The 24,059-nt window shown below is 43.5% G+C and overlaps 1 protein-coding gene across 1 annotated transcript in view; it reads left to right on the forward strand.

Moving 5' to 3' along the window:
- Nucleotides 1-17,477: 17,477 nt before the first annotated feature.
- The window catches only part of E2F7 (E2F transcription factor 7), a 36,032-nt gene continuing 29,450 nt past the window's right edge, over nucleotides 17,478-24,059 (forward strand). Inside the window, exons 1-3 of the mRNA XM_012648364.1 lie at nucleotides 17,478-17,690; nucleotides 18,394-18,486; nucleotides 23,226-23,501. Coding sequence (XP_012503818.1) covers nucleotides 18,394-18,486; nucleotides 23,226-23,501 — 369 coding nt within the window. The 5' untranslated portion in view covers nucleotides 17,478-17,690. The remainder of the gene's footprint in view (nucleotides 17,691-18,393; nucleotides 18,487-23,225; nucleotides 23,502-24,059) is intronic.

Below are 24,059 nucleotides of genomic sequence, written 5' to 3' on the forward strand. Positions count from 1 at the left end.
GTATTTTTCTAAATGCTTTACATATATTGCCTCTATAGCAATCTTATAGTATATAGACTATGCTATCCCCACTTTATAGATGAGAAATTTGAAATACAAAGGGGATAATAAGTTGCCTAGGATCATAAGCTGTTAAGTGGAAAAGCTGTGATTTGTATGTTGGCAGTGTGGTTCCAGAATGTGTACACTCCATCACACACTACACTGTTCTTGTCTGCAACATATACCTTGTCCTGAACTCTAGTCCATCCCATTATCAGTCTCTCAGCTGGTATCACACTTTTAATTACCATAGCTTTACAGTACACTTTGGCTTATTAGGGAACATATCCCTTATTTTTCTTTTTCAGTTTTCTTGCCATCCTAACACAGTCAATCATTAACATAAATTTTAACATTAACTTATCAAGTTAAAAAAATATATTTTGAATGGAATTATATGAAATGAAATGTACAGATTTGGGGAGAATTGATATCTTTACAACACTGACTCATCTCATCCAGGAACATGCCAAGATTTTTCATTTACCTGAATCTTCTTTTTATACCCTTCAATAAAATGTTATGGTTTTTATCATATAAGTTGCACACATTTCTTGCTAAATTTATCCATAGGCATTATATTTTAATTTCCATATCTTTTCATTGTATTTCCCATCTCTCACAGCTTAAAATGTCAATTGAAAAACTCTTGATTTTTGTATCTTATTTCCCACATCTTACTGAATTATCTTATTCATCTCTAATAGGTTTTCATTTGACTCAAGTGAATTTTGGAGCATTTAATTATATCTTCTGAAGAGAAACATAACTCTGTATCTTTCCAATATTTGTATATCTTTGTTTTTCTATTTTGTTGCTTTGATTAAAACTTCCAGAACAATATTAAATAAGATGGTAAGACAGAAAACATCAGTAGTCCCCCAGTGTGCATTCTCTTTTTTGCTCCTAGAAAACCCTAGTTTTTAGAAAGGCACATTGATACCCGGAATAAAGGATACAGTTTCCAGCATTCCTTGCAACAAAGTGTCGCCATGCGACCAATTACTGGCCAAAGTCAGTAAAAGTATCATGTGGCAACTTTCATGAACATTCTTAAAAAACAGCAGATACCACATTCTCCATCCTTCTGACTTAAATACGGATGTGATGTCTGGAAATTGAATTGTTATCTTGAAATATGAGAATGAAAACACACCTTAAGAGTTATGAAATATCACCTAACCCCAGTGAGATTGGTCTTTATCAAAAAATCCCAAAGCAACAAATGCTGACAAGGATATGGAGAGATAATAGGAACACTCTTACACTGCCGATTGAACTGCAAATTAGTGCAACCTCTGTGGAAAAGAATTTGGAGATACCTCAAAGAGCTAAAAATAGAAATACCATTTGATCCAGCAATAGCACTGTTAGGCATCTACCCAAAGGAACAAAAGTCATTGTATAATAAAGACATCTACACTTGAATGTCTTTGGCAGCACAATTCACTATTGCAAGGATGGGGAAACAACCCCAGTGCCCATCAATCCATGAGTGCATTAATAAAATATGGTATATGTATACAATGGAATACTACTCAATTATAAAAAACGATGGTGATCTAGCACCTCTTATATTTTCCTGGATAGAGCTTGAGCCAATCCTCAAAAGTGAGGTATCACAAGAATGGAAGAATAGGCACCACTTGTACTCGCCAACAAATTGGCACTAACTGATCAACACTAAGGTGCTCACACAGTAGTAATATTCTTTGGGGGTAGGGGGGTTGGGGGTGGGTAAACTCACAACTAATGGATGCGGTGAGCGTTGTAGGGAAGGAAGGGCACACCTCAAATCATGGTTTGGGTATGGCAAAGTCATAACATGTAACCAAAATGTTTGTACCCCCATAATATCCTGAAATAAAAAAAGAGCTATAGAACAAACCTGGATCCCTGAAGAGGTCATAGATTAGGACTCACTTTACCACCTTTAACTGGCTTTCTGCAGTTTTCTTGAAAAGTGCGAGAAATAAACTTGTTTTTTAATTAAACCTAATCCTCATGGGCATAATTATGATAGTAATTGCCACCCTTTTTCCTGAATGTAATGGGATGCAACTTGCCTTTTACTATTATATTTATCATTGGTTTTTATTTATACTGTTTCTCACCTTAAGAAAGTTTCCTTCTAACTCTAATTTACTAAAAGTTCTTAACAGTAATGACAATTACTTTTATCAAATGACTCTTCAGCATTGATTTATAACAGAACTATCCAGGAGAACTTTCCTCAATGATGGGAGTGTTTATTAGCTGTGTTAGTACTGTTGCCACTAGCCACATACTGTATGAATTTCAAGTAAATGGAATCATACAGCAAATAAGGGGAAGAATTGCAGGTGGTAAGATCAGAGCAGTAAAAAGGGACCAGATCCTTAAGGCTATTGTAAGGACTTTGGATTTTACTTCGAATGAGTTTAGGAAACACTGGAGTGTTTGGAGCAGAAGGCAGACATGATCTGACATTTTAATTGGATCACTGTAGCTGCTGTTTAGAAACAAGTTACAGAGGGACAATAAGCCTAGAGATCAGTTTCGAGACTATTAAAACAATCCAGGGGAGAGATGAAGGTGGCTTAAAATTGAGTGGTAGTGGTGGAGGTGACAAGCAGTATTTGGATTCTGGATATCTCCTTAAGATAGTGCTATAGGCTCCTTGTCTGAAATCCAGGCATAAATGATATTCATATTCTGGCTGGCTTAAGTCAGAGAACTGCATGTGCATCGAAAGCAGAAATTGGCTCCCAGCAGCTCATAAAGTGCTAGTGTCCTCTGTACTGAAAAGGGCACTGCCAACACATAATACCATTCTTGTTTCATTACAAATATTAATAATTAATGTGCAAAAAGTAAATAAAACTAAACCAAAGGTTTTATGAATGCTTTGTGAGTTACTCCACCCATACTTTTCATTGAGATTTAATGCTATTCACATGTATATTCGTCTTCAGTGCCGTCTTTCATATTAACCATGAGATTGCCATTGGCCCCAGAGACAAGATTGTTTTGAGTTCTTTTAAACAGCCAACTGTGATTGTTCTAAAGCAAACAAACCAAAAATTAGGCTACCTTTGTTAGTTAGGGTTTTCCAAAGAAACAGAACCAATAGGATATGTACATAGGAAGAGACTCATTTCAAGGAATTGGCTCATGAAATTGTGGAGGCTTAGCAAGTTCAAACCATGATGGGAGAGTCTGGCAGGCTGAGAACTTGGGAATGAGCTGCTGTTTGAGTCCAAAGGCAGTCTGTTATACAAACTAGGAAGAGCTGATGTTGCAGATGAAGTCAAAAGGCAGAATTGCCTCTTGCTCATTGGAAGTCATCCTATTGTTCTGGTCAGGCCTTCAGCTGAATGAATCAGGCCCACCCCCATTATGAAGGGTAATCTGCTTTACTTAAAGTCCACCAATTTAAATTTAAATCTTAGTCAAAGCACCTATCTTAGTACATTTTCTGTTGCTATAACAGAATACCTGAGACTGGGTAATTTATAAAGAAAGACATTTATTTGGGTCACAATTCTGGAGTGTGGGAAGTCCAAGATCAAGTGGCTGCATCTGGTAAGAGCTTTCTTGCTGCATCATAACATGGCAGAAGGCATCACATGGAGACAGAGCACGTGAGAGAGAAAATTGACCAAACTCATCCTTTCTTCAGGAACTCATTCCAAGGATAACTAACGCACTCCTGAGAGAATGGCATTAAATCATTCATGAGGGCAGAGCTCTCATGGCCTAATCACCTCTTAAATGCCTCATCTATCAATAGTGGCAATTAAATTCCAATATGAGTTTTGGAGGGGACATTCAAACCATAGCAGTACCTTCCCAGAAACATCCAGAATAATGTTTGAACAAATATCTGGGCATCACAGCACAGACAAGCTGACACAGAAAATTAACCATAAGACTACCACTTTAAATAGGAAACTTCGAGTTATCCTTTTTACAGCCACAAAATTCAGTTAAGCTTGCCTCTCATCAGCCATCAGCCTCATAGACTGTATGGTGGTTTCCTTTTTCTACTGTCTAATTGTATATTTAACAAAAGAATCATTAAATAATGGTGAGAGCCCAATTATTTTCTTACTATTATGCAAATTTCAATTCATCTCTTGCTTTTTTTAAATATTTCAGCCCTATAATTACATGTGGTATCCCACATTGGCAAAATTATCTGCTTTCCTCCCTAGAATATACTCTCAGTTATGCTTCAGATGAGTTTGCAGTTTTTTACTCCTTTAAAAGAGTCACTGGGGACAGGCACGGTGGCTCATGCCTGTAATCCTAGCACTCTGGGAGGCCAAGGCGAGTGGATTGTTTGAGCTCAGGAGTTTGACACTAGCCTGAACAAGAGCGAGACCCCGTCTCTACTAAAAATAGAAAGAAATTAGCTGGACAACTAAAAATATATTTAAAAAATTAGCCAGGCATGGTGGTGCATGCCTGTAGTCCCAGCTACTTGGGAGGCTGAGGCAGGAGGATCACTTGAGCCCAGGAGTTTGAGATTGCTGTGAGCTAGGCTGATGCCCCGGCACTCTAGCCTGGGCGACAGAACAAGACTGTCTCAAAAAAAAAAAAAAAAAGTCACTGGAAGAAAGGAAAATTGTTTACATAACTGTATTTATTCTTCAACTAGCAATTTTGCTTGGTTTATGTTGACACTAAGATGAAATCTTTTTGAAATTTTTAAATATCAAAAAAAATCACAAGATCACAGAAAGTTTGGGAAAAAAGCAAAAACAAATTACCCTAAAATAGTACTCTAGCATTATGTCATTGAAATTGCAAACATCAATAAAGTATTTAATTGTTACAGCAAGTGTTACAGCGGATGGTTCCGAGGACAAACCAAGGGGCACATGGAGAGTCGGGGGACAGATTCAGAGGGGTTTTACCACCAAATTCTGAGCCCAATCTACCCAATTTTTCCCACTCTTATTAAGTTGGGGTGGTCCGCGGGGTGGGGCCTCAGGTGGCTGACACACAGACAGGTAATAGGTTAGTTGATGTGTCAGGTAATAGGTTAGTATTATGTTGATGTGCCAGGTAATAGGTTTAGTGTTATGCTGATGCGGGTCTTCAGTGAGGGGTGGGGGTCTCAGGTGGTTGATGCGCCAAGTAATAGATGGGGGGTTTTCCTTATCATTTCCCCCTTTGATACCCTTATATGTCTATTATAGGGCATCATTTCCCAGTGAGTGATAGCCACATAAGGCCATTATGTGAGCTGTTGCTCTCCGGGTTACAGTTGTCTCTATGAATTTTATATGCTCAGTATGCAGTATGATGCCAGTCCAGTATTTCTTTCCCCTGCTGTGGCACACCTGAGCCTGACTGTTACATGTCTTTGGCATGTAGGTGCAGACTGTGAAACCTCCCATGGTCCAGAAGCCTTGAGTAACCCTGTTAGTGGAGGGAATCCAAGTTCTAGTATAATAAGCCTCAGGGCAGGGTTTCTCTGCCATAGTTGTTAGGGCGAGTGCCCCAACCAGGAGGAGGGTAGGGACTGAGGCAGGAGTAGACATCCTATGATGAGCCAAAATACCATAGTTAGAGACGCCCTCTGCAGTCCAGTCTAATCTCCCGGAGCTACCGAGAAGAGTCTGATCCCCAGTAAGGTCACTACAACCCCAATGAGGGCCAGGGCCAGTGGTCCCATTTACTCCTGTTCCATTCTGAGTGTGGCTGTCCTCGTTGGGAAACGGTTAAGCTGGATCTTTAGCGGGTTCTGCTGGTCCTGATGTGCAGTCCAGAGATCAGCTTCGTTGTCTGGTTTAGCCTTTTTCACCCGGGAGTGATGGATCCATGGAGTGACACCTGCAACTTTAACAGCAGTGGGAGTAACTAGTGTCACAGTATGGGGACCCTTCCAGGTGGGCTGTAGGGGTGTTCTTTTCCAGTCCTTTACCCAGACTACATCCCCAGGTTGGTGGGGGTGGACAGGGAGACCTAGGGAGATAGGGTTTTTTTGTAGGACAGTGTAGTGGATATGGTGCATAGTTTTGGCTAGTGCTTGAAGGTGTGTGTTTATATTTAATTCTCCTAGTTGTCTAATGTCTCCCCTTAATCGCTTGGTGAGTGGGGGAGGTCTACTGAGCAGGATTTCAAAGGGTGAATATTCTGTGGGCCCTGGTGTATACCTGACTCTGAACAGGGCTAGGCTTAGCATGTCTACCCAGGGTAATTGTGTTTCCTGACATAGTTTCGTTAGAGTGGTCTTGAGGGTCCAGTTCATGCGCTCTACTTTCCCTGAGCTCTGTGGCCTCTGTAGGCTGTATGTAGTTTCCATTTAATTCCTAGTGCCTTGGTGAGGGTTTGCATGACCTCTGCAGTGAAGCTTGGTACATTGTCACTGCCAAAGGAGAGTGGTAGACCATACCTGGAGATGATTTCTCTCAATAGAAACTTTGCCACTTCCCTAGCCTTTCAGTCCCGGTAGAGACTGCCTCGACCCAGCCTGAGAAGGTGCATATCACTACTAGCAGGTATTTATAGCCCTGACATGGTTTAACTTTTGTGAAATCAATTTCCACATTTGTTCTCAAACAGAGAGGTTCAGTGTACTGAATTCCTGGGGTGGGTCTCGGCCTGACCGCTGCATTGCTTTTAGCACATGTCTGGCAGCAAGCGCTGACTGCTGTAGCAATGGACAGAAGTTTGGCAATGTAGTAGTACCGGGCAAGTAGCTGCATGAGGGCTGTTTGCCCTAAGTGAGTCAGCTTGTGATGTTGGGAGACAATAGAGTATGCTAATTTATTGGGGATAAAGATGTTATGGTTCTGCAGGTGCCACCACCTGTCTGCATCCTTGGCCTTCTCCTGCTCTGCCCACTGGTTCTCTTCTGGGGTACGTTTTGGTTCTTTGGGCCACTCAGTTGCCAACAAGATTTGGCACTGGATTGGAGTGTTCTCCTCTGAACATTCTCGGGTGGGTGCATTTTTGACTGCTTGGTCTGCCAGGCGATTGCTGGTGGCAATTGGATCTGTGCCCTTTTGGTGCCCTCGACAGTGGATGACCATAATTTCTTTTGGCTCCCAAACTGCCTCCAGCAGTTGGAGGATTTCATCCCTATTTTTGATCTCCTTTCCACCTGCAGTCAGCAATCCCTCTCCCTGTATATTGTCCCATGGATATGTATGGTAGCGAAGACATACTTAGAGTCTGGTATATGTTTGCCTTCTTACCCTGGGCATGCCTGAGGGCTTGGATGAGGGCCCACAGCTCCACCCTTTGTGGCAACCACCCTTGGGGCAAAGGAGCTGACATGATGACCTCATCGACTGTGGTGACTGCAAAGCCCGCCAGTCATTTCCCATTTGGATACAACTACCGCCATCTGTGTAGAGTTCTAAGTCCGGTGCTGGTACAGGACTATCTTTCAGATCTGCCTGGCGGGCATAGACCTCCTCTACCATCTCAGTGCAATCATGGTCCGGGGACCCTGGCTCAGTGGGTAGGAGGGTGGCGGGATTCAAGGTCTGCACAGTTTCCAGGGTGACCCGAGGATTTTCGCATATCAGTCTTTGGTATTGCACTAACTGGTTGCTTGAGAGCCACCAGTGCCCTGAGATGTTCATTAGAGATATTACTGTATGAGGGACTCACACATGGAGGTTTTGTCCCAGTGTGAGTTTGTCTGCTTCCTTGACTAGCAGGACGATGGCCACCAGTGCGCAGAAGCAAGGTGGCCACCCTGCCGCTAGCAGATCCAATTGTTTTGACAAGTAAGCCACTGGTCTCTGCCACAGACCCACAGTTTGTGTCGAAACCCCCAGAGCCACTTGTTTCTTCTCTTGTTCAAACAGGTTAAAGTCTTTGGTGAGGTCCGGTAGCCCTAGTGCAGGGGCTCTTTTTAGTAAGTCTTTTATTTCCTGGAAGGCCCTTTCCTGACTCTCAGCCCAATCCAATTCTTTGTTTCAGGCCCGTGTAGGGCCTCGTACAGAGGACTGGCCTTTAGGAAGAAAACTGGGATCCAGATGCAGCAGAATCCGGCTGCTCTGAGGAGTTCTCTGAGATGTCTCTGACTGGTTGGCCTCGGAATTGTACAGATGGTGTGCTTCGCTCATGTCCCAGTGTCCGGCGCCCCTGAGTGATATGGAAACCGAAGTATTTCATCTGTTGCCTGTAGATCTGTGCCTTTTTCCAGGAGACTTTGTATCCTTTGTCAGTGAGCAATTGGAGCAGGCACTGGGATTCCCGGTGGCAGTCTTCTCTGGTTGGGCTTGCTAGAAGTGTGTAGCGGTTTCTTCTAGCAGAAAGGAGATGAGATCAGTGGCTAGAGTCTCTCCGAATAGAGTTGGTGAATTTTTAAATCCCTGTGGCAGTCACGTCCAGGTTAGCTGGGTTTTCCTTCTAGTCTGAGGATCCTCCCACGTGAAGGTGAACAGGGGCTGGCTCTTCGGAGCGAGCTGCATCCAGAAGAAAGCATCCTTTAAGTCCAGGCAGGAGAACCAGGCAGCATCAGGAGGAATGAGGTCCAGGACGGTTTATGGATTCGGTACCACTCGGTGGAGAGTCACTGTAGCCTCATTAATCAGTCCCAGGTCTTGGACAGGCCGGTGTCCACCTCCGTTGGGCTTTTTGACTGGCAGGAGGGGAGTGTTCCATGGGGATTGGCACTCCGCCAAAATCCTCTCCCGCTTAAGCCTATCGATCTGTTCCTGAATTCCCTCTTGAGCCTCCTTGGGGATGGAGTACTGTTGTCTCCTGGTCGGTTCAGTTCCAGTTTCATCTCCATCACCAGGGATGCATGTTGGTGTGCAAGACCAGGGGGGATTGTCCTCCACCCGTACTGACGGAAAATCCTGCCAGAAGTCAGGCAGGTTCTGTTCCTCTTTGGCTGCACCGTATAGCTTCCATTCCGATTCCTGGGGCAGGGTGACCACCATTATGAGAGTCTCTGGGGTGCCAAGCATGAGGTTCACAGTGCCTTCTGGGTGGAAGGTGATCTGGGCTGCCAGTTTGCTCATGAGATCTCAACCTAGGAGGGGAACGAAGCAGTCCGGAATGTATAGGAATTCATGTCTTATCTGATGGCCCCCCCATCTGGCATATTCCGGATTGGCAGAAGGGTCTAGCTACTCGAGTTCCAGTGGCTCCCACAATGTGGTTTCCCACTTTGTAAGTGGAGCCACCGCGGTTGTTACCACTGAGTGTTCTGCCCCAGTGTCCACCATGAACGTTATTGATTGCTCCCCCACTTCCATTACGACCATAGGCTCCCAGGGGCCAAGAGTTAGGGAACCCGATCAATCCTATTCCGAGTCAACCCCAGTGAGACCAATGAGGTCCTGGGTCTCTAGCTCCTGCTGGAAGCCCCTGGGCAGGTTCCTATTTGGCGGTGGGTGGTTTCTTTTGTTGGGGCATTCATGTTTCTAGTGACCAAACTCCTTACAATAGGCGCACTCGTCAGGCTTCAGGGTCCCTCGTCTCCTGAGTCCTCCTTCCCCTGGTGGGCCAGGTCTCTTGGCTGGGTCAGGTCTTCCGAGGGCAGCGGCCAGGAGAGAGGCTTTCTGTTTCATTTTCTTGTCATTCTTCCTCTGGGCGGTCCGGTCTCGATTAACATAGACCTTTTGGGCCACTTCCATCAGCTGTGTGATATTCATTCCTGCAAACCCATCAAGTTTCTGGAGTTTCCGTCAGATGTCAGTATAGGACTGCCCAAAAAATGCAGCATTCACCATCCGCTGATTTTCAGCCACCTCTGGGTCGAAGGGTGTGTAGATTCAGTAGGCCTCACAAAGATGCTCATAGAATTCGCTCGATGATTCCTCCAGTTTCTGGGTGATCAGAGCAACTTTGTTCATGTTGGCTGGTTTTCTGGCTCCCTCCCAGACCTCGTGAAGGAGAGCTTCCTGATACCTTCTGAGTACCATTTGTCGGCTCAGGGAGTTGAAATCCCAATCCGAGCTGGTCTTGGGTGCTGCTCTCTATGCCCAGCGCTCCATGTCCAATGTTCCTGTTGGAGCCTGGTCCTGGAGCCACCTCCAGGTCCCAGCTACAATCTGGCATTTTTCTTCCGTGTTAAAAAGGGTCAGAAGGAGCTGGCGGCAGTTTTCCCAAGTGGAATGGTGGGTCTGAAAGATGGATTCCAGGAGGTCAACAAGGGCCTGAGGTTTTTCGGAGTATGGCGGGGCATGGTGCTTCCAGTTCAGAAGGTCAGTGGTGGAGAAGGGCTGGTAGTGCAGGACTGGCTGACCTGGCTGAATGGACCCATCGTCTGTAACCTGCATCGAACCTCGCACCTCACGCAGGGGCATCTAGAGGGCTGAAGTTGGGGCCTGAGCTGACCATAGCCGGTGGGTGTTGGGAGTGTCAGCGCCAGGTTGGTCCAGAACTGGCGGCAGGGAGACTGACGGTGGTGGAGTGTCTGGTGGATTCGGGGGTACTTCAGGAGGTGTCACAGTAGGGTTGTAGGGTGGTGGCTTCTCCTTCAGGAGCTTCCTGATAGATGAGTTTGGACAGTTTGGAGTCTCTCGTCCTTCGGGCCACAAAAATCCTGCTCTTCCCTTATTAGCACACAACCGGACCCAAGGGGGCATGGTCTGAGCAATCTCTAGCCATGAATCTATGTAAGGGAATTGGTCGGGGTGGCCGGGAGTCCAGGCACGATTCTCCAAACTGCTCACATGGTGAGGAGGTCTAAGGTTCCTGCTGCAGGCCAGACGTCCCCGAATGTGGGCCATTTGTGTTCACAGAGGGCCCTAAGTCTACTTGGACTCAGTGTGATGCCGTAATGCCCTGTGAAACCCTTCTTAAAGTTCTTTAACATGCATTTAAGGACCGTAGGCTTAGATTCTATGCTACCCATCCTAGACCCTTGAATGGTGTCGCAGCTTAACAGATAAGGCGGGGATTCTCTCAGGTGTCCGCCGGGCTGTGTCTCTCTCAGGAACTTAGGCACGCCTTGGCGAAGGTGTGTGCGTATAAACCCCGGGCCTGGTCGCTCCCTTTAGGGGAGTGAATCACCGTTATGCCAGACGCTGCCGCCGCAGAACCGCAGGTGACGACCCGCTCAAGTTCCGTAGCCGTAGCGGTGGAACCACAGTCACTCTTCACTGACTCATTCAGACATGCAGAGGTTACACATTCCCACTCTGGGAATTCCCTGCACTCAGGAGATGATCGAGCTCCTCTTCTGTCGTCTGATGGGCCTGACTCCAATGGGTGCTGGGACCTTTCCCGGGCCGATGCCTCTAGACCTGATTTGACTTGTCCGTCCCTCCGGCCTGTCTGGGCGAGTTCAGGACCCCGCAACCACGAGAGCTCCCAAAGAGCAAAGATATTCCACAAAATGGCAGTTGGTGCTGATTCGCTTCTGTCGCCGAGGTCCCACCAGTCGCTGCACTAGTCCCCAAACCAGTGGCTCCGAGGGGCCAGTGCGGTCGGTTTTCCCAGTCAGGGAACCAAAATGTTACAGCAAGTATTACAGCCAGTGGTTCCGAGGACAAACCGAAAGGCACAAGGAGAGTCGGAGAATTAAAGTTTATTCACCGGGCTCAGAGGGCTCTCACCACCAAATTCTGAGCCCCATCTACCCGATTTTAACCACTTTTATTACTTCAGGGTGGTCCGAGGGGTGGGGGTCTCATGTGGCTAATGCCCGCCAGGTAATAGGTTAGTTGATGTGTCAGGTAATAGGTTAGTATTCTGTTGATGCACCAGGTAATAAGTTAGTTGATGCACCAGGTAATAGGTTAGTTGATGCACCAGATAATAGGTTAGTATTATGCTGATGCGGGTCTGCCGTGAGGGGTGGCGGTCTCAGGTGGCTGATGTGCCAAGTAATAGATAGAGGTTTTCCTTGTCATAATAACCACTAGAAAAGTAAAGAAACCAGTAAAGTGGAAAACCAAATAAATTCCTAGTGCAAATTTCAGCAAGCTTAAGAAAATAGTAAAAATGGTCATATGGGAACATTATTAAACAATAAGAAATCCAGTAAAACTGGATGTTGTGAACAAGAAGAGACCCACCTGGAGTCAGAAGGATAGGCAGAATTTAACTTCATCAGCTAAAAAAAGTTTAATAACTGAAATAAAGAGAAATTATACATACAGACACAAAAGATATTAGACCAATTTACTAAACAGGAGTAGGCCTAAAAGGGAAGAACAAATGCAACAAAATATTAGCTATTAGAGATGCCCTGGCCTGATACAACTTTACAAGGAGGGTGTGAGAGGGGGGCCAATGCCATCTCCATACTTGGTGGCAGCAGCACCAATACTAGAAGCAGCAAAGATCCGGGTCTGGCTTCACTTGATGGCAGCAGCTGTGGTAGCACCCTTGATGGAGGGCACAGTGGCATTACCAACTGTCCCTGCCCTTCTGAGGGATGACAGCTTTGTCGGCAGGAGGGAGTTGTGCTACCTGGAGACACCTGATGTTATGCAGAAAGAAACTAACACACGGCACTGGAGGCCCTGGGTGTCAGGGAAGGTGGAAAGAACTTGTCTAAGAGTATGTGTGACTGAGGACTCCCAAAATTTACCGGGAAGGCAGGTTGAGTCTTTGAAGAAGGCTAGAAACTCCAGCATTTTATATAAGGTATTACAGAGAAAACAATGTTTTATACTTTAAGGCTTAACTCCATTTTCACCCTCAGGTGTGGCTTGAAGAAAGATGGCTTATTGTGCTACACGGGTTAAATGATTACTCTTTCCATGGAACTGTTTACATTTTCACAAGGACTTTGTGTAGACAATACTTTAAACGTGTCCCCCTCATTGCTTAGTAAAGGTCTGTGCTACTACAACTCCATTTGGGTTCATTGTCTCACATCTCTAGTTTTTCCAAGGTAGAAAGCCCTACAAAGGATGAGGTGGCTCTGGGTTAAGAAAAGGCAGTAGCTGTAGTAGTTGAACTTAAGTTTTCACTCCCTGAACCGCTAACCCCAAACTCCTTTCTCTACCACCTTTCACCTCAAACTTCCCTTTGTACCACACAACGAAACTATTTTCATTTGGTTCTACAAAGTATAATAATGAATAAATGCTATTAAAATAATGTTATTTGGTAGGTATAAATAGTTACATTTAGCCATTTAATTCTAAGTTTACAAAAATAAAGCTCACAAAGGTCACTTTGGCCTGGTATTTTTTAACATTCTCATTTTTAATGTATGGATGTACATACATAGAGACACATAATGTAATTTAATCAGTAGAGATGTGTTCACTTTCACCAAATATGGAAATAAAAAAGTGGTTTCAGCAATATTTTTACATGTGCACACTGAGTGATTAGAAGTCAGTAGCAAATAGTTTTAAGAGGCTATATATACTAAGTGTCCAATAAGTATTTATTTCAAATGACAAAATTAGCAGGTTCTTCAGAGGTATTCCAAATCAGCCCCTCCACTTTACAGAGAAAACTGATGCCTAGATCTGCGATACCTTTTGTTCCACGTCACTCAGCAAGTTCATGGCCAGGCTTAATCTAGATTCTATCTCTCTCTACTACTCACAGTAAATTCCTTCCCTTCTGGATAAGACTCTGGAAATTAAGGAGAAGGTTGTGTTCCCATTTTCTCCAGAATCTCAGGTCCAGGGCAGTGGTCAGTCCCATTTTTATTGTACCAATGGGTGCACTGTGGTGGCTCCAAACATCCATGCCCAAACCTGTAACATAAATTTGGCATCATATAAAAGAGAGCCCCATTGTACACTCTCCACTCTTACACTATTCCCAGAAACACCCAACTTAAAATTCATCCTGTCTGCTGTGGTCTGGAATGTTTGTTTCAGCACACCTCCCTCCCCATCCCTGCCTTTAGCATGCATACACACAGCCACGCACACATATACACACATACGTGCCAAATATACTATCTTTTCATTTAGTGAGAATGCAAATCACATGACTAAAGAAAACAGACCTTGCTGCACAGTGCACAAGGAGTCTGTAAAAGATAAAGAATGAATTCCTTCGTTCCCTATGGGACATACAGTCACAGCTGAGGCACTTCCCTTTAAACTGCTGGACATCTGGATATCATTTGAGACGGAAGCCATAACTGCCCTTTGGTATCATCTTTTTATTGTTGCTAAGGTCATGAGCAGGAACCAATCATGAACTCATTCTCCTTCTGGCATTGCTTGTGGTTGGTCAAGAATAAATTTTTTGTCTTCCCTGAACTTGCTAGCAGTTAGAGAATCAAATGCATCACATTGTCAGACTCATGAATGGCTGAAGACAAAGTCCATTTTGAATGGCAGCCCTCAGTTTAAGAATTGTTAAATCGATCCTCTTAAAGAAACTTGAGAATTGCCAGGATGTGAAGTCAAAATCCCTGTAACCTGTGTAGTGAAAAATCAATTTCCAATTCCCTGTGTGATTGCACTTTGGAGAACAGATGCCACACCAAGATGACTGTGCTTGCAGTAGTGGAAGAAAAAGAAAATATTTAAGGAAGTCGATACATTAACTGGACAATTCAGACTATGTTGCCCTAGAACTGACCGACAAGAATGCTACTGAGTTCTTCTTGATTTGACTAGAGGCTACATTTGTAATGAAATATATAGAAAAAGTATTTTTACTCTGAATATGCTAGGAAATGGTCTGTAACTGCCTAAGCTCAAAGAAACAACCACTAGTATTTTGGCATATCAGAGAAATGAATGGACTTTAATAATGTGAATGTTGGTCTACAGCAGCAGTTCCCAACCTTTTTGGCATCAAGGACCAGTTTTATGGAAGACAATTTTTCCGTGGACCAGCAGGGTGAGGGGATAGTTTGGGGATGATCTAAGTGCATTACATTTATTGTGCACTTTATTTCTATTATTACTACATTGCTACTTGCCACTCATTGATAGGGTTTTGATATGAGTCTGCAAGCAATTGATTTATTATGGTCTCTGTGCAATCAAACCTCTCTGCTAATGATAATCTTTATTTTCAGCTGCTCCCCAGCCACTCCCACATCACCGCCCCAGCTCCACCTCAGATCATCAGGCATTAGATTCTCATAGGAGTGCGCAACCTAGATCCCTCACACGCGGTTTACAAGAGAGTTCCTGCTCCTAAGAGAATCTAATGCAGCCACTGATCTGTCAGGAGGCGGAGCTCAGGCGGTGATGCGAGTGATGAGAAACAGCTATAAATACAGATGAAGCTTTGCTTGCTCACCTGCCACTCACCTCCTGCTGTGCTGCCTGATTCCTAACAGGCCACAGACTGGTACCAGTGCGTGGCCCGGGAGTTGGGCATCACAGGTCTAGAGGGCTAAACAGTGGCCCCCCAAAAAGCATATCCATGTCCTAATCCCCAGAGCCTGTGAAGGAACGTTACTTTATTTGGAAAAAGGGTCTCTGCAGATATAATTAAATTAAGGATCTTGTGATGAGAATATCCAGGATTATCCAGGTGGGACCTAAATTCAATGGCAATTGTCCTCATAAAAGACACACAGGTGAGAGTTAACAGACTAAAGAGAAAGCAGTGTGGCCACAGAGGCAGAGATTGGGCTTGAGGCAGCCCCATGTCAAGGACTGCCAACAGCCACCAGAAGCTGGAAGGGGCAAAGGACAGATTCTCCTCTAAGAGCCCTAGAGGGATTATGGCCCTGTGAACACCTTGACTTATGGCTTCCACGATTGTGAGAAAATAAATCTCTGTTCTCCGAAGCCAGCCAGTTTGTGGTGATTTGTTACAGCAGCCACAGAAAATTAATACAGTGGTAAAAAAAATTTCATCTAAATTTTTTGCTTCCACCTAAGTATAAAATTTAGTAAGTTACAATTTTATTCTTCATACTTTTCTTTATGCTTCCACCTACTAGTTTCAGTACAAAATGTTATTTCTATTATAACAATGTCAACCTTTTATTACTACTGTTACTTTTATGTTTAATGTTTTGTGTGCTTTGTTGTCTTTTTAATGTATGCCCTAGCTGTAATTTTTAGGCTGCATTTACCAGCTATCTAGAGTACAAAGCAGAAGACTTGATTGAGCATTCTGAATTCTGCCCAAAGTTCTTTTAAAAAAAATTTTAAAATATATAAAATACACACACACACACACACAAACACACACATATATATATATTTGGGGGTTATAGGGCAGAAAATGGAGCCTTGGGAAAGAAAGGATAAGGAGAATGATTCCCTTGCTATAAAGTATATGGTTTGTAGGGAAATGTCCGTAGACATGGCTCGAAAAGGTCGTCTCAAATTCCAATTGAGGTCCTACCTACCTGATCAATATTCTTTAAAACTGTCCAGGTCATCAAAAACAACAAAAGTATGAGAAATTGTCACAGCCAAGAGGAGCCTAGAGAGATATGGAGATTAAAAGTAATGTGGTATCCTGGAACAGAAAAAAAGACATTGGATAAAAATTAAGGAAATGTGAATAAAGTAATGACTTTAGTTAAAAATAAAATACTAATATTGGTTCATTAATTTTAATAAATGTACTATACTAATATAAAATGTTAATGGGGTGAAATTGGATGCTGGATATATGAGAACTCTTTGTAGTTATCTTTCATTTTTTCTGTAAATCTAAAAATGTTCTAAACAATAGTTTTTTTAAAAAAAAACCTGTCTCTACCAACATTCATAATTTAAATATGAAACTAAAGTTGAAGGAAGTGAAAAATTTCATACAAATCAGTAATGTTGAGGAAATTTTCTCGACTGTTTCCCGAATGCCAGTCCACATTGCAAAGAATTCCTTTTTTAAAAATTAAGGCTTTTTCCTTTTATTCCGAAAAGGGAACACCAAGAAACATTTCCGGATTTGCAAAAAAGTTAAGGGGAAAAAAAAAATGGGTTCGGCTTCCAGTCTCGTTTCCAGGGCTAACTGGCGTGCCATCTGCTCGCAGCAGAGTGTAACCATGGTTCACGTGTCACACCAGCGTTCGGGTGTTAGGAAGTTTGCTCCAGCAAGTCTGAACAACTCCGCTTCTGCGCAGGTTACTAGGGGTGCGGGGGAAAGGCGTGGCGGCACCAGCATCCGGAGCGCGTATATCGTTTTTCCAAACTCCATCTGCTTTCCCCTCCCCTGGCTGTGCCCGCGGTCCCCGGGCGCGGCAAGCCGCGGGGACCTAAGCGGGTCTTTTATGCATAACAAAAGAGCCCTCCTCCTTCTCCACCTACTCCTCCTCCTCCTGCAGGCGCCTCGCGCCGCCCCCACCTTGGCTTCCCGCGGCCGCCGGGGCCCGCGTCCTCCGCAGGAATTGGCTCCCGGGTCCGAGGTTTCCAGGTACCCGGAAGGGGGAGGGGGGCTGAGGCAGCAACAATTGGGCGGGTGCGGGCAAAACGCGCGGCCCAGGGCGCCAAGACTCCGAGGGGCGGAGAGCCCGGCCCATGCGGCCGCGCGATTGGCCGGGGCCGCCCCACCGGCCGCAGATGATTGGTGGATTCTGAAATTCGGTCTCAAGGCGCCAGAGGAGGTGTTTTAGCGGGGATAGTGATCCAGGCTGGAGCTGCGCTCGGGGGTTCGGAGCGCTGGCGCTGCCCGGACGCTGTCTGGTCCCCGCCAGCGCAGGGCACTTGGCGCGAGGATCTGCGCGCCTCGCTCTACCCTCCCGATGTTGCCGCCCAGCTGCTGATCGCCTTGCCCCCTTCCCGCATCAGTGTGGGGCGGTGAAGGTCCGGGTGGAGGCAGGAAGCCTCCTTCGCAAAGCGGGAGTAAGTAAGCGTGCGGCCCCAGCGCTGGTGGCGGGGCGGGAATCGGGGGTGAGGGGACCCCCGGCTGCCAGCCTGCGACCCCTTCGCTTCCCCGGCTGGCGGGAGATCGAGGTGTTATCGTCGCGGCACCGGGTGCGCGGGGGCTGTGCCGGGTCCAGCTCTCCCTCCAACCGAGCAGTAGAGGCCACTTGCCCTTCCCCACGATTTAGGGGTTTCATTGGAAGAATTTATTTTGGGGGTCTGCTTGGAGGCCTGAGAAAGGGCTGTGCTAAGCTCTGAGTGGGTTTGGTCTAGCGATCAGGTTTCCTCCTCTGATTCAAACCCCCTCAAAGCCGAATTCCTCCCAGTTCTTTGCGCCAAAATTAACTGACCTGGGAGACCCTGTACTTTCTGACAGATTTGACCAACACCCTCCTGATTTGGTAACTTTATTTTGCCCTGTTGGTTTTTTCATAAAGAATTACTATTTTTGTTGATTTTTTTTCTTTCCAGATTTTCAGTAATTACTAAGCACGCTTTAGGTGTTTGTGTTTGTTCATGTGAGTTTTAGAGAGGGTTGGAAGGCGGCTACACTCCTGGAAATTCCCAGGACGTGTTTAGGGAAGGGGAAGTTCATGTTCACAAACAAGTAATAAATACGTAGATGTTTTGTTGGAAGAAAAAAATATCTAATTGTACAATCATTTTGTAATGTGCATTACAGATGGAGGTAAATTGTTTAACACTGAAAGACCTGATCAACCCCAGGCAGTCCAGGCTAGATTTTGCAATTGAAGATGGAGAAAATGCACAAAAGGTAAGCACACATAAATACCTTAATCTCTAGCATATTAAGGATGGTGATATCTAATCCAATTAAGTGTTCCAACACGCTACTTGTATTTGTCTTATAAACATAATCAATTTTGATGAACATTGTAGAAACATACTTTTTTAAAAATGGAGCCATCCACATCATTGTTGTTGCAAGTGTACTCTCAGTCATTGTGCTGTGTGGAAAGAGAGGCTAGATTAGATGTAATGCTGGAACCAATTATATAAGAGGTGCTGGACACAACAATCAAAAGTTTGTAATACAGTTGTCAAAGGTGGTTTAGCTAATGCTCTGTAGGAATGTTAAGTCTCAGTTCCCAGGAAAATAAACTTTTGTAGTTTTAAATACTGGATTATTAAAGTGCTATAAAATGTCTTCATACCAATGAAACAGCTCCTAGAGGCTGTTCCATTCACCCAAGAGTATGACCTGTGCCTACCATATAGGGAGATAAAGTAACTCAGCCCACCAACATACTCGGAATATTTTACAGTGCTACTGATAGCATTTCCCTCCCTTTTTGCACTCCTCGTGACTTATAAGACTGAAGTAGTGTCTTCAAGAAACATTAAAAAGTTAACTGGCAGTAACAATGTCTAAACTATCTGAGTATTTTTAGGCAGAGGCAAATAGATTTAACAAACCCAGTTTTAGAAACTTGGGATATAAACCTGAGATTAGCAACTTCCTTGGGCATCAAGGCTTAACATGAACAACGAAACCACCTGGTTGTGAAGCACCTGTTAAATGGGCCTTGAAGAATACTTGACACTTGTTAATTTTGGATATGTGTGAAATTGTGTGCTTTTCCATATAGGGATTTTTTGTTTGTTTAGCATTTTGATTTATTTTTGTTAGGAAAAGAAGTACAGTAGTCCCCCTTATCTGCAGGGGATGTCTTCCAAGATGCCCAGTGGATGCCTGAAACTGTGGATAGTAGTGAACCCGATTGCTGTCAATTGGAACATGTTTCTGTTATGTCTTCCACCCACAAATGTAATGCCTTTCCATCTTAACTAAGCCTTGAAAGAATGTGTAAACGTACGTTTATATAAAGTCTAAGTCAATGCTCCACTTCTGTCCTTCTGGGTCAATGACTTTTATCAACTGCCTTCAACAAGGACCCTTCTCCTCTAGCATCAGTAAGTGCTGTGTCCAGTTAAGCTTTTACATTCTAACAGGTTTGGAGAAAAACTCAAATGACTCGAAAGAGACTGGGCAAGTGGCTAAAATGTTTGAAATAGAATGTATGAGCAGGGATTATATCACCTCAGAGAGAAGACAAGATGAGAACAGAGTGCTTCCGCAGAGATGCTAGGAGCTTGTATCTTTTTCATGTTGCTAGGAAGTAAAGGAAGGAGACTCTAGGGATGGTGAGAACACCGTGTTTGGAGTCACAAGGTCATGGGTTTGATTTCCTGCTTTGCCATTTATTAACTATTGAACAAACATATTTATAAGATCTTTCAACAAATATTTATGTTCCAGATGCTGAGGATATGATGGATTAATGAGTCTCATAACCTCCCTAAGGCCATTTTTTCTTCCATTAATTAGAGTTAATATATAGCACCTCCTCTGTTGGATTTTTGAAAAACACCCATCAACACATATTCTTCATGCTGTACTGAATCAAAGTGATAACCCAAAAATGAATTTGATGCAGACCCTGCCCTCAGTTACCAGAGAGATTTTCAGGGACCCAAATATCTGAGTTACCCTATGGGGAGTTCTAGAATGTCCTCTTGGTGGGGGCAGGGAGGCCAGGCTTTTACATGTTATTGCTATTTCTATTAGCTAGTGAGTACAAGCTAGGCCTCCCAGGAGGCGGTGTGATCCTGGATGAGTCAGCCCTCTTCCAGTCTGGTTAAGGGTTTAATGTTGACATTACTTCCGGTAGCTGGGGAAATGAGTCATTCATTTCCAAAGAGATCTGGGTGCATCCCAGTGTCCACTACACAGCTGGGCAGCCTTGCTAGAAAACTTTGGAGACAGATACTTTAGTCTGAATCCCTTATTTTATGCATATGGCAACTTGAGCTCAGACAGAACAAACGATTTGTCCATGGATCAAAAAGATACAAAAAGAGCTGAGACACAAATCAGGTTTACAAATTCCTATTCCAGTCCCCTTACCACTTCCCTATAAATTCAGGATAGCAGGATAGGCAGATGGATGGAGCAGGGTGTGACCAGATTGCAGTTGACCTTCTGCACACTGTAGACCTTAGAAAACAATATGCTTGGCATTTTTTTCTTTTGATGTAGTAACAGAGGTGTAATATGATCATAACCTACCACATGACCTAACTCCCCTCCTACTTTAAGTATTCATTAAACTGCAGTGAAAATATATCAAAGTGTATGAATAAATCATCATTCTGAGTTGCTCCCTCACTAGGGAAAAGGTAGGAACTCATCATTCCCATGAGGACAGATATTGTGGAAGCAATAAAGAAGGCGAGTAAATCTCTGTCCACTCAGCATGCCTGGACCACACCCTCTACCAAGAGGACACCTTTTGGAATAACCAGATAATCAAGCCACAGTGTTCTTTGAGCACCTGTAATGGGCAAGACATTGTGCCAAAAATTGGGATGAACAACACATGTGGAACTTGCTCCTTGACCTCTCCAAGTATAGTTTCATTGAGACAAGACACACATCCAGGAAATAAAATAGCAATACCATGCGCTGTAGTGTATTATCTCAAAGTGCCAGAATGAATGGTAATAAAGAATGGGAAAACATAACCTAAACATCTGTACCCCCATAATATGCTGAAAAAAAAGAATGGGAAAGAGGGAAAAGATAAAGCAAAGTTTTATTGAGCACTCACTATAGGCCAGGAACTAGTCTTATAACCCTTGAGGGTGGGCATTTTTATGAACTTCATTTTCAGTTGAGAGAAACAAAGTATAGTGAGGGGCAGGAACTTGTTACGCTCCCACTGCTAAGTAGCAGAGGCAGGTCAGCTGGCCTCAGGCCGTTTGTGCATAAGTACTTCCCCATCCTGCCTCTCCCTAGATGCTGGTTGGGATCATGGCCTGCTGGGTACCTTTGGTTGGAGTTGTGAAAAAGATAACTTCCTCCCAACTTGCACCCAGGACATGCTCATTTTTAAATGCAGAAAGAATCCAGAACCATCTCCTTTCAGCTGTTTCTTACATACCAATGATTTTTACATTGAATGAGGTCGTATGTGACCTCAGGCAAGTTATTGACCTCTCTGTGCCTCAGTTTCTTCATCTGTAAACTGGAAAAATAATAGTACCTATGTCACAGGATTGGATGAGGAATTAATACATGTAAGATATATGAAACGGGGCGTGACAAAAGTCAGAATGGCATGCCAGCAGGGACTTGTTAAAGGAGGTGGGCGGATGTGGCGCTCTGGGCGGGGTGCTTACTGCTGCTGTGGCATGAGAAATCCCCACCCCCATCCACTCAGTTCCTTCCCGTTGTTCCGGGACAGAACGTTTCCATCGCTAGCCTGCAGCTTCTGCTGATGCAAGGAATAAGATTTGCTGTGCTTACACAAACTCCAGTTTCTCCCAAACAATCTTTTACCTCTTCACATGTTAATCATTTATAGGAAATCATTTTCTGTAAATCACTGCTCAGCCAAAATCTGCGCATGTAGTAGCTATAGAATGGTGTGTGTGCAGGAGATTGAGTGACAGATATTTAACTCATCTACCTTCATAATCATGTAAGACACTATACTGGAAGGGAATACTACAGGAAAAGCAGAATCTTTCTGTTCTTGAATATTGAATTATTGAATTTTCTTATTCTGAATTGTGTTTTGAATATTTTGAAACATTTTAGGGGAATTTGTTTTAATTACTTGATAGTTCTGAATGTGGATTCTATATATTTACTCCTTTTTCATAATGGGGACATCGTTAATCTTTTCTTATAGTTATTGAGGATCATCTACTCAAAGTGTGGTCTGAGGACAGGTGCTTTTCCACAAACTATTACCAGACTGCAAAAAAGTTAACAGAACTTGGGAGTTAAGCACTTGAAACCTCAGTAGCAATTTGATATTGCCACCAGGACATCTAAGCCTATGATCAGTGTTTTTTTGTTGAACAAGCCGGTTTGAGTGACAAACTCAAATGGCAAATCACATCTGGTGGGAGTTGCATATTAGTCCTATGAAGTAAGATCACGTATCAGTATGTGGGAGAAGCACTGCTCTGGGAGAATATTAGACAGCTCTCTAGGTTGGCTTAAAATGTGGTATTTTGCCAGATGTTCTTCCATTAACTGGTCCTGCTATTAATTGCTATATTAGCACTAGTGAACGTTGAACTAGAAAAGCATCATTGCTCTTCACTACTTAATGCAAACTTGTAAATAGTGTTTTAAAAAAGATGATGCTTAAAAGCAATATGGACTCAGCCACATTGGGCTTCATCAGCCCCAACTATTACAAGTGACAGATACATTCGTGACTTCTCCTCTCACAGAGATTCCACGAAAAATATGTTTAAAAGGAGTAGCAGAGTATAGTCTATTTCTCAGTGGAACAACTCTTCAATTCCCATGAAGCGTTCTGTCTAACTTTCATTAGTCCTGTCCTGATACTTTTCAGCCTAAACATACAGTCCTATTTGTATTTTCAAGTATTAGTGAGTGGTGGGAGCAAAGTGTACTCTTAGCTGATACCTGCCCTTTCTCACTCTTGCTAAAAGGTCTCTTTTTTAAAATAGGAAAATATATTTGTTGATCGATCAAGGATGGCCCCGAAGACGCCAATAAAAAATGAACCAATTGACTTATCGAAGCAAAAAATCTTCACTCCAGAGAGAAATCCCATTACTCCAGTTAAGCTTGTCGACAGACAGCAAGCAGAACCATGGACACCCACAGCTAACCTGAAGATGCTCATTAGTGCTGCCAGCCCAGACATAAGGGACCGGGAGAAGAAAAAGGAACTTTTCAGACCCATTGAAAACAAGGATAATGCATTTACAAACTCTATACAGGTAAACAGGCTGTGCTCCTCAAGGCTTTTTATAGAACTTAAAAAATATTACTTGATTATTAAAAATTCTCAATTTTTCAGCTGCTATTGAGCCAAAAGCAGTATTAAACTGAATATCTTTTTATTTATAGCAGAATTCTTGCACTGTATCCTATTTTTCATAATGAATGCTTTCTTCTCTTCTGTATGATACTCCCTGGACCAGAACACATTTAAAAATGATAAAATATTTTTTAAATAATGATATTTAATAATTTTGATTTAATGAAGGAATTTGGACTTTTTTAAATGCTACTGTGAATTATAATTTTCCTCACATTTTAAAGGTGATATTAATCTAAATATTTTTGATTTGGGAAATTCCATTATTCTCATATATGTTCAGTTTGTTGGTTTGGGGTTTTACTAAAGTTAAGCCATCTTTAAATTCCCTGTCCCATGGGGAACCAGAGCTGTTGACAAATAAGCAGCATATTTATACTTTTTAAAAAACTCAATAGTCAATAATTTTCACTCTTTCATCAGATTTTTTCCCAGACTTGATAAGAAAAGATTCTTG

This window comes from Propithecus coquereli, unplaced genomic scaffold, assembly GCF_000956105.1.
Source record: "Propithecus coquereli isolate 6110/MARCELLA unplaced genomic scaffold, Pcoq_1.0 Scaffold282, whole genome shotgun sequence".
Classification (NCBI taxonomy): domain Eukaryota; kingdom Metazoa; phylum Chordata; class Mammalia; order Primates; family Indriidae; genus Propithecus; species Propithecus coquereli.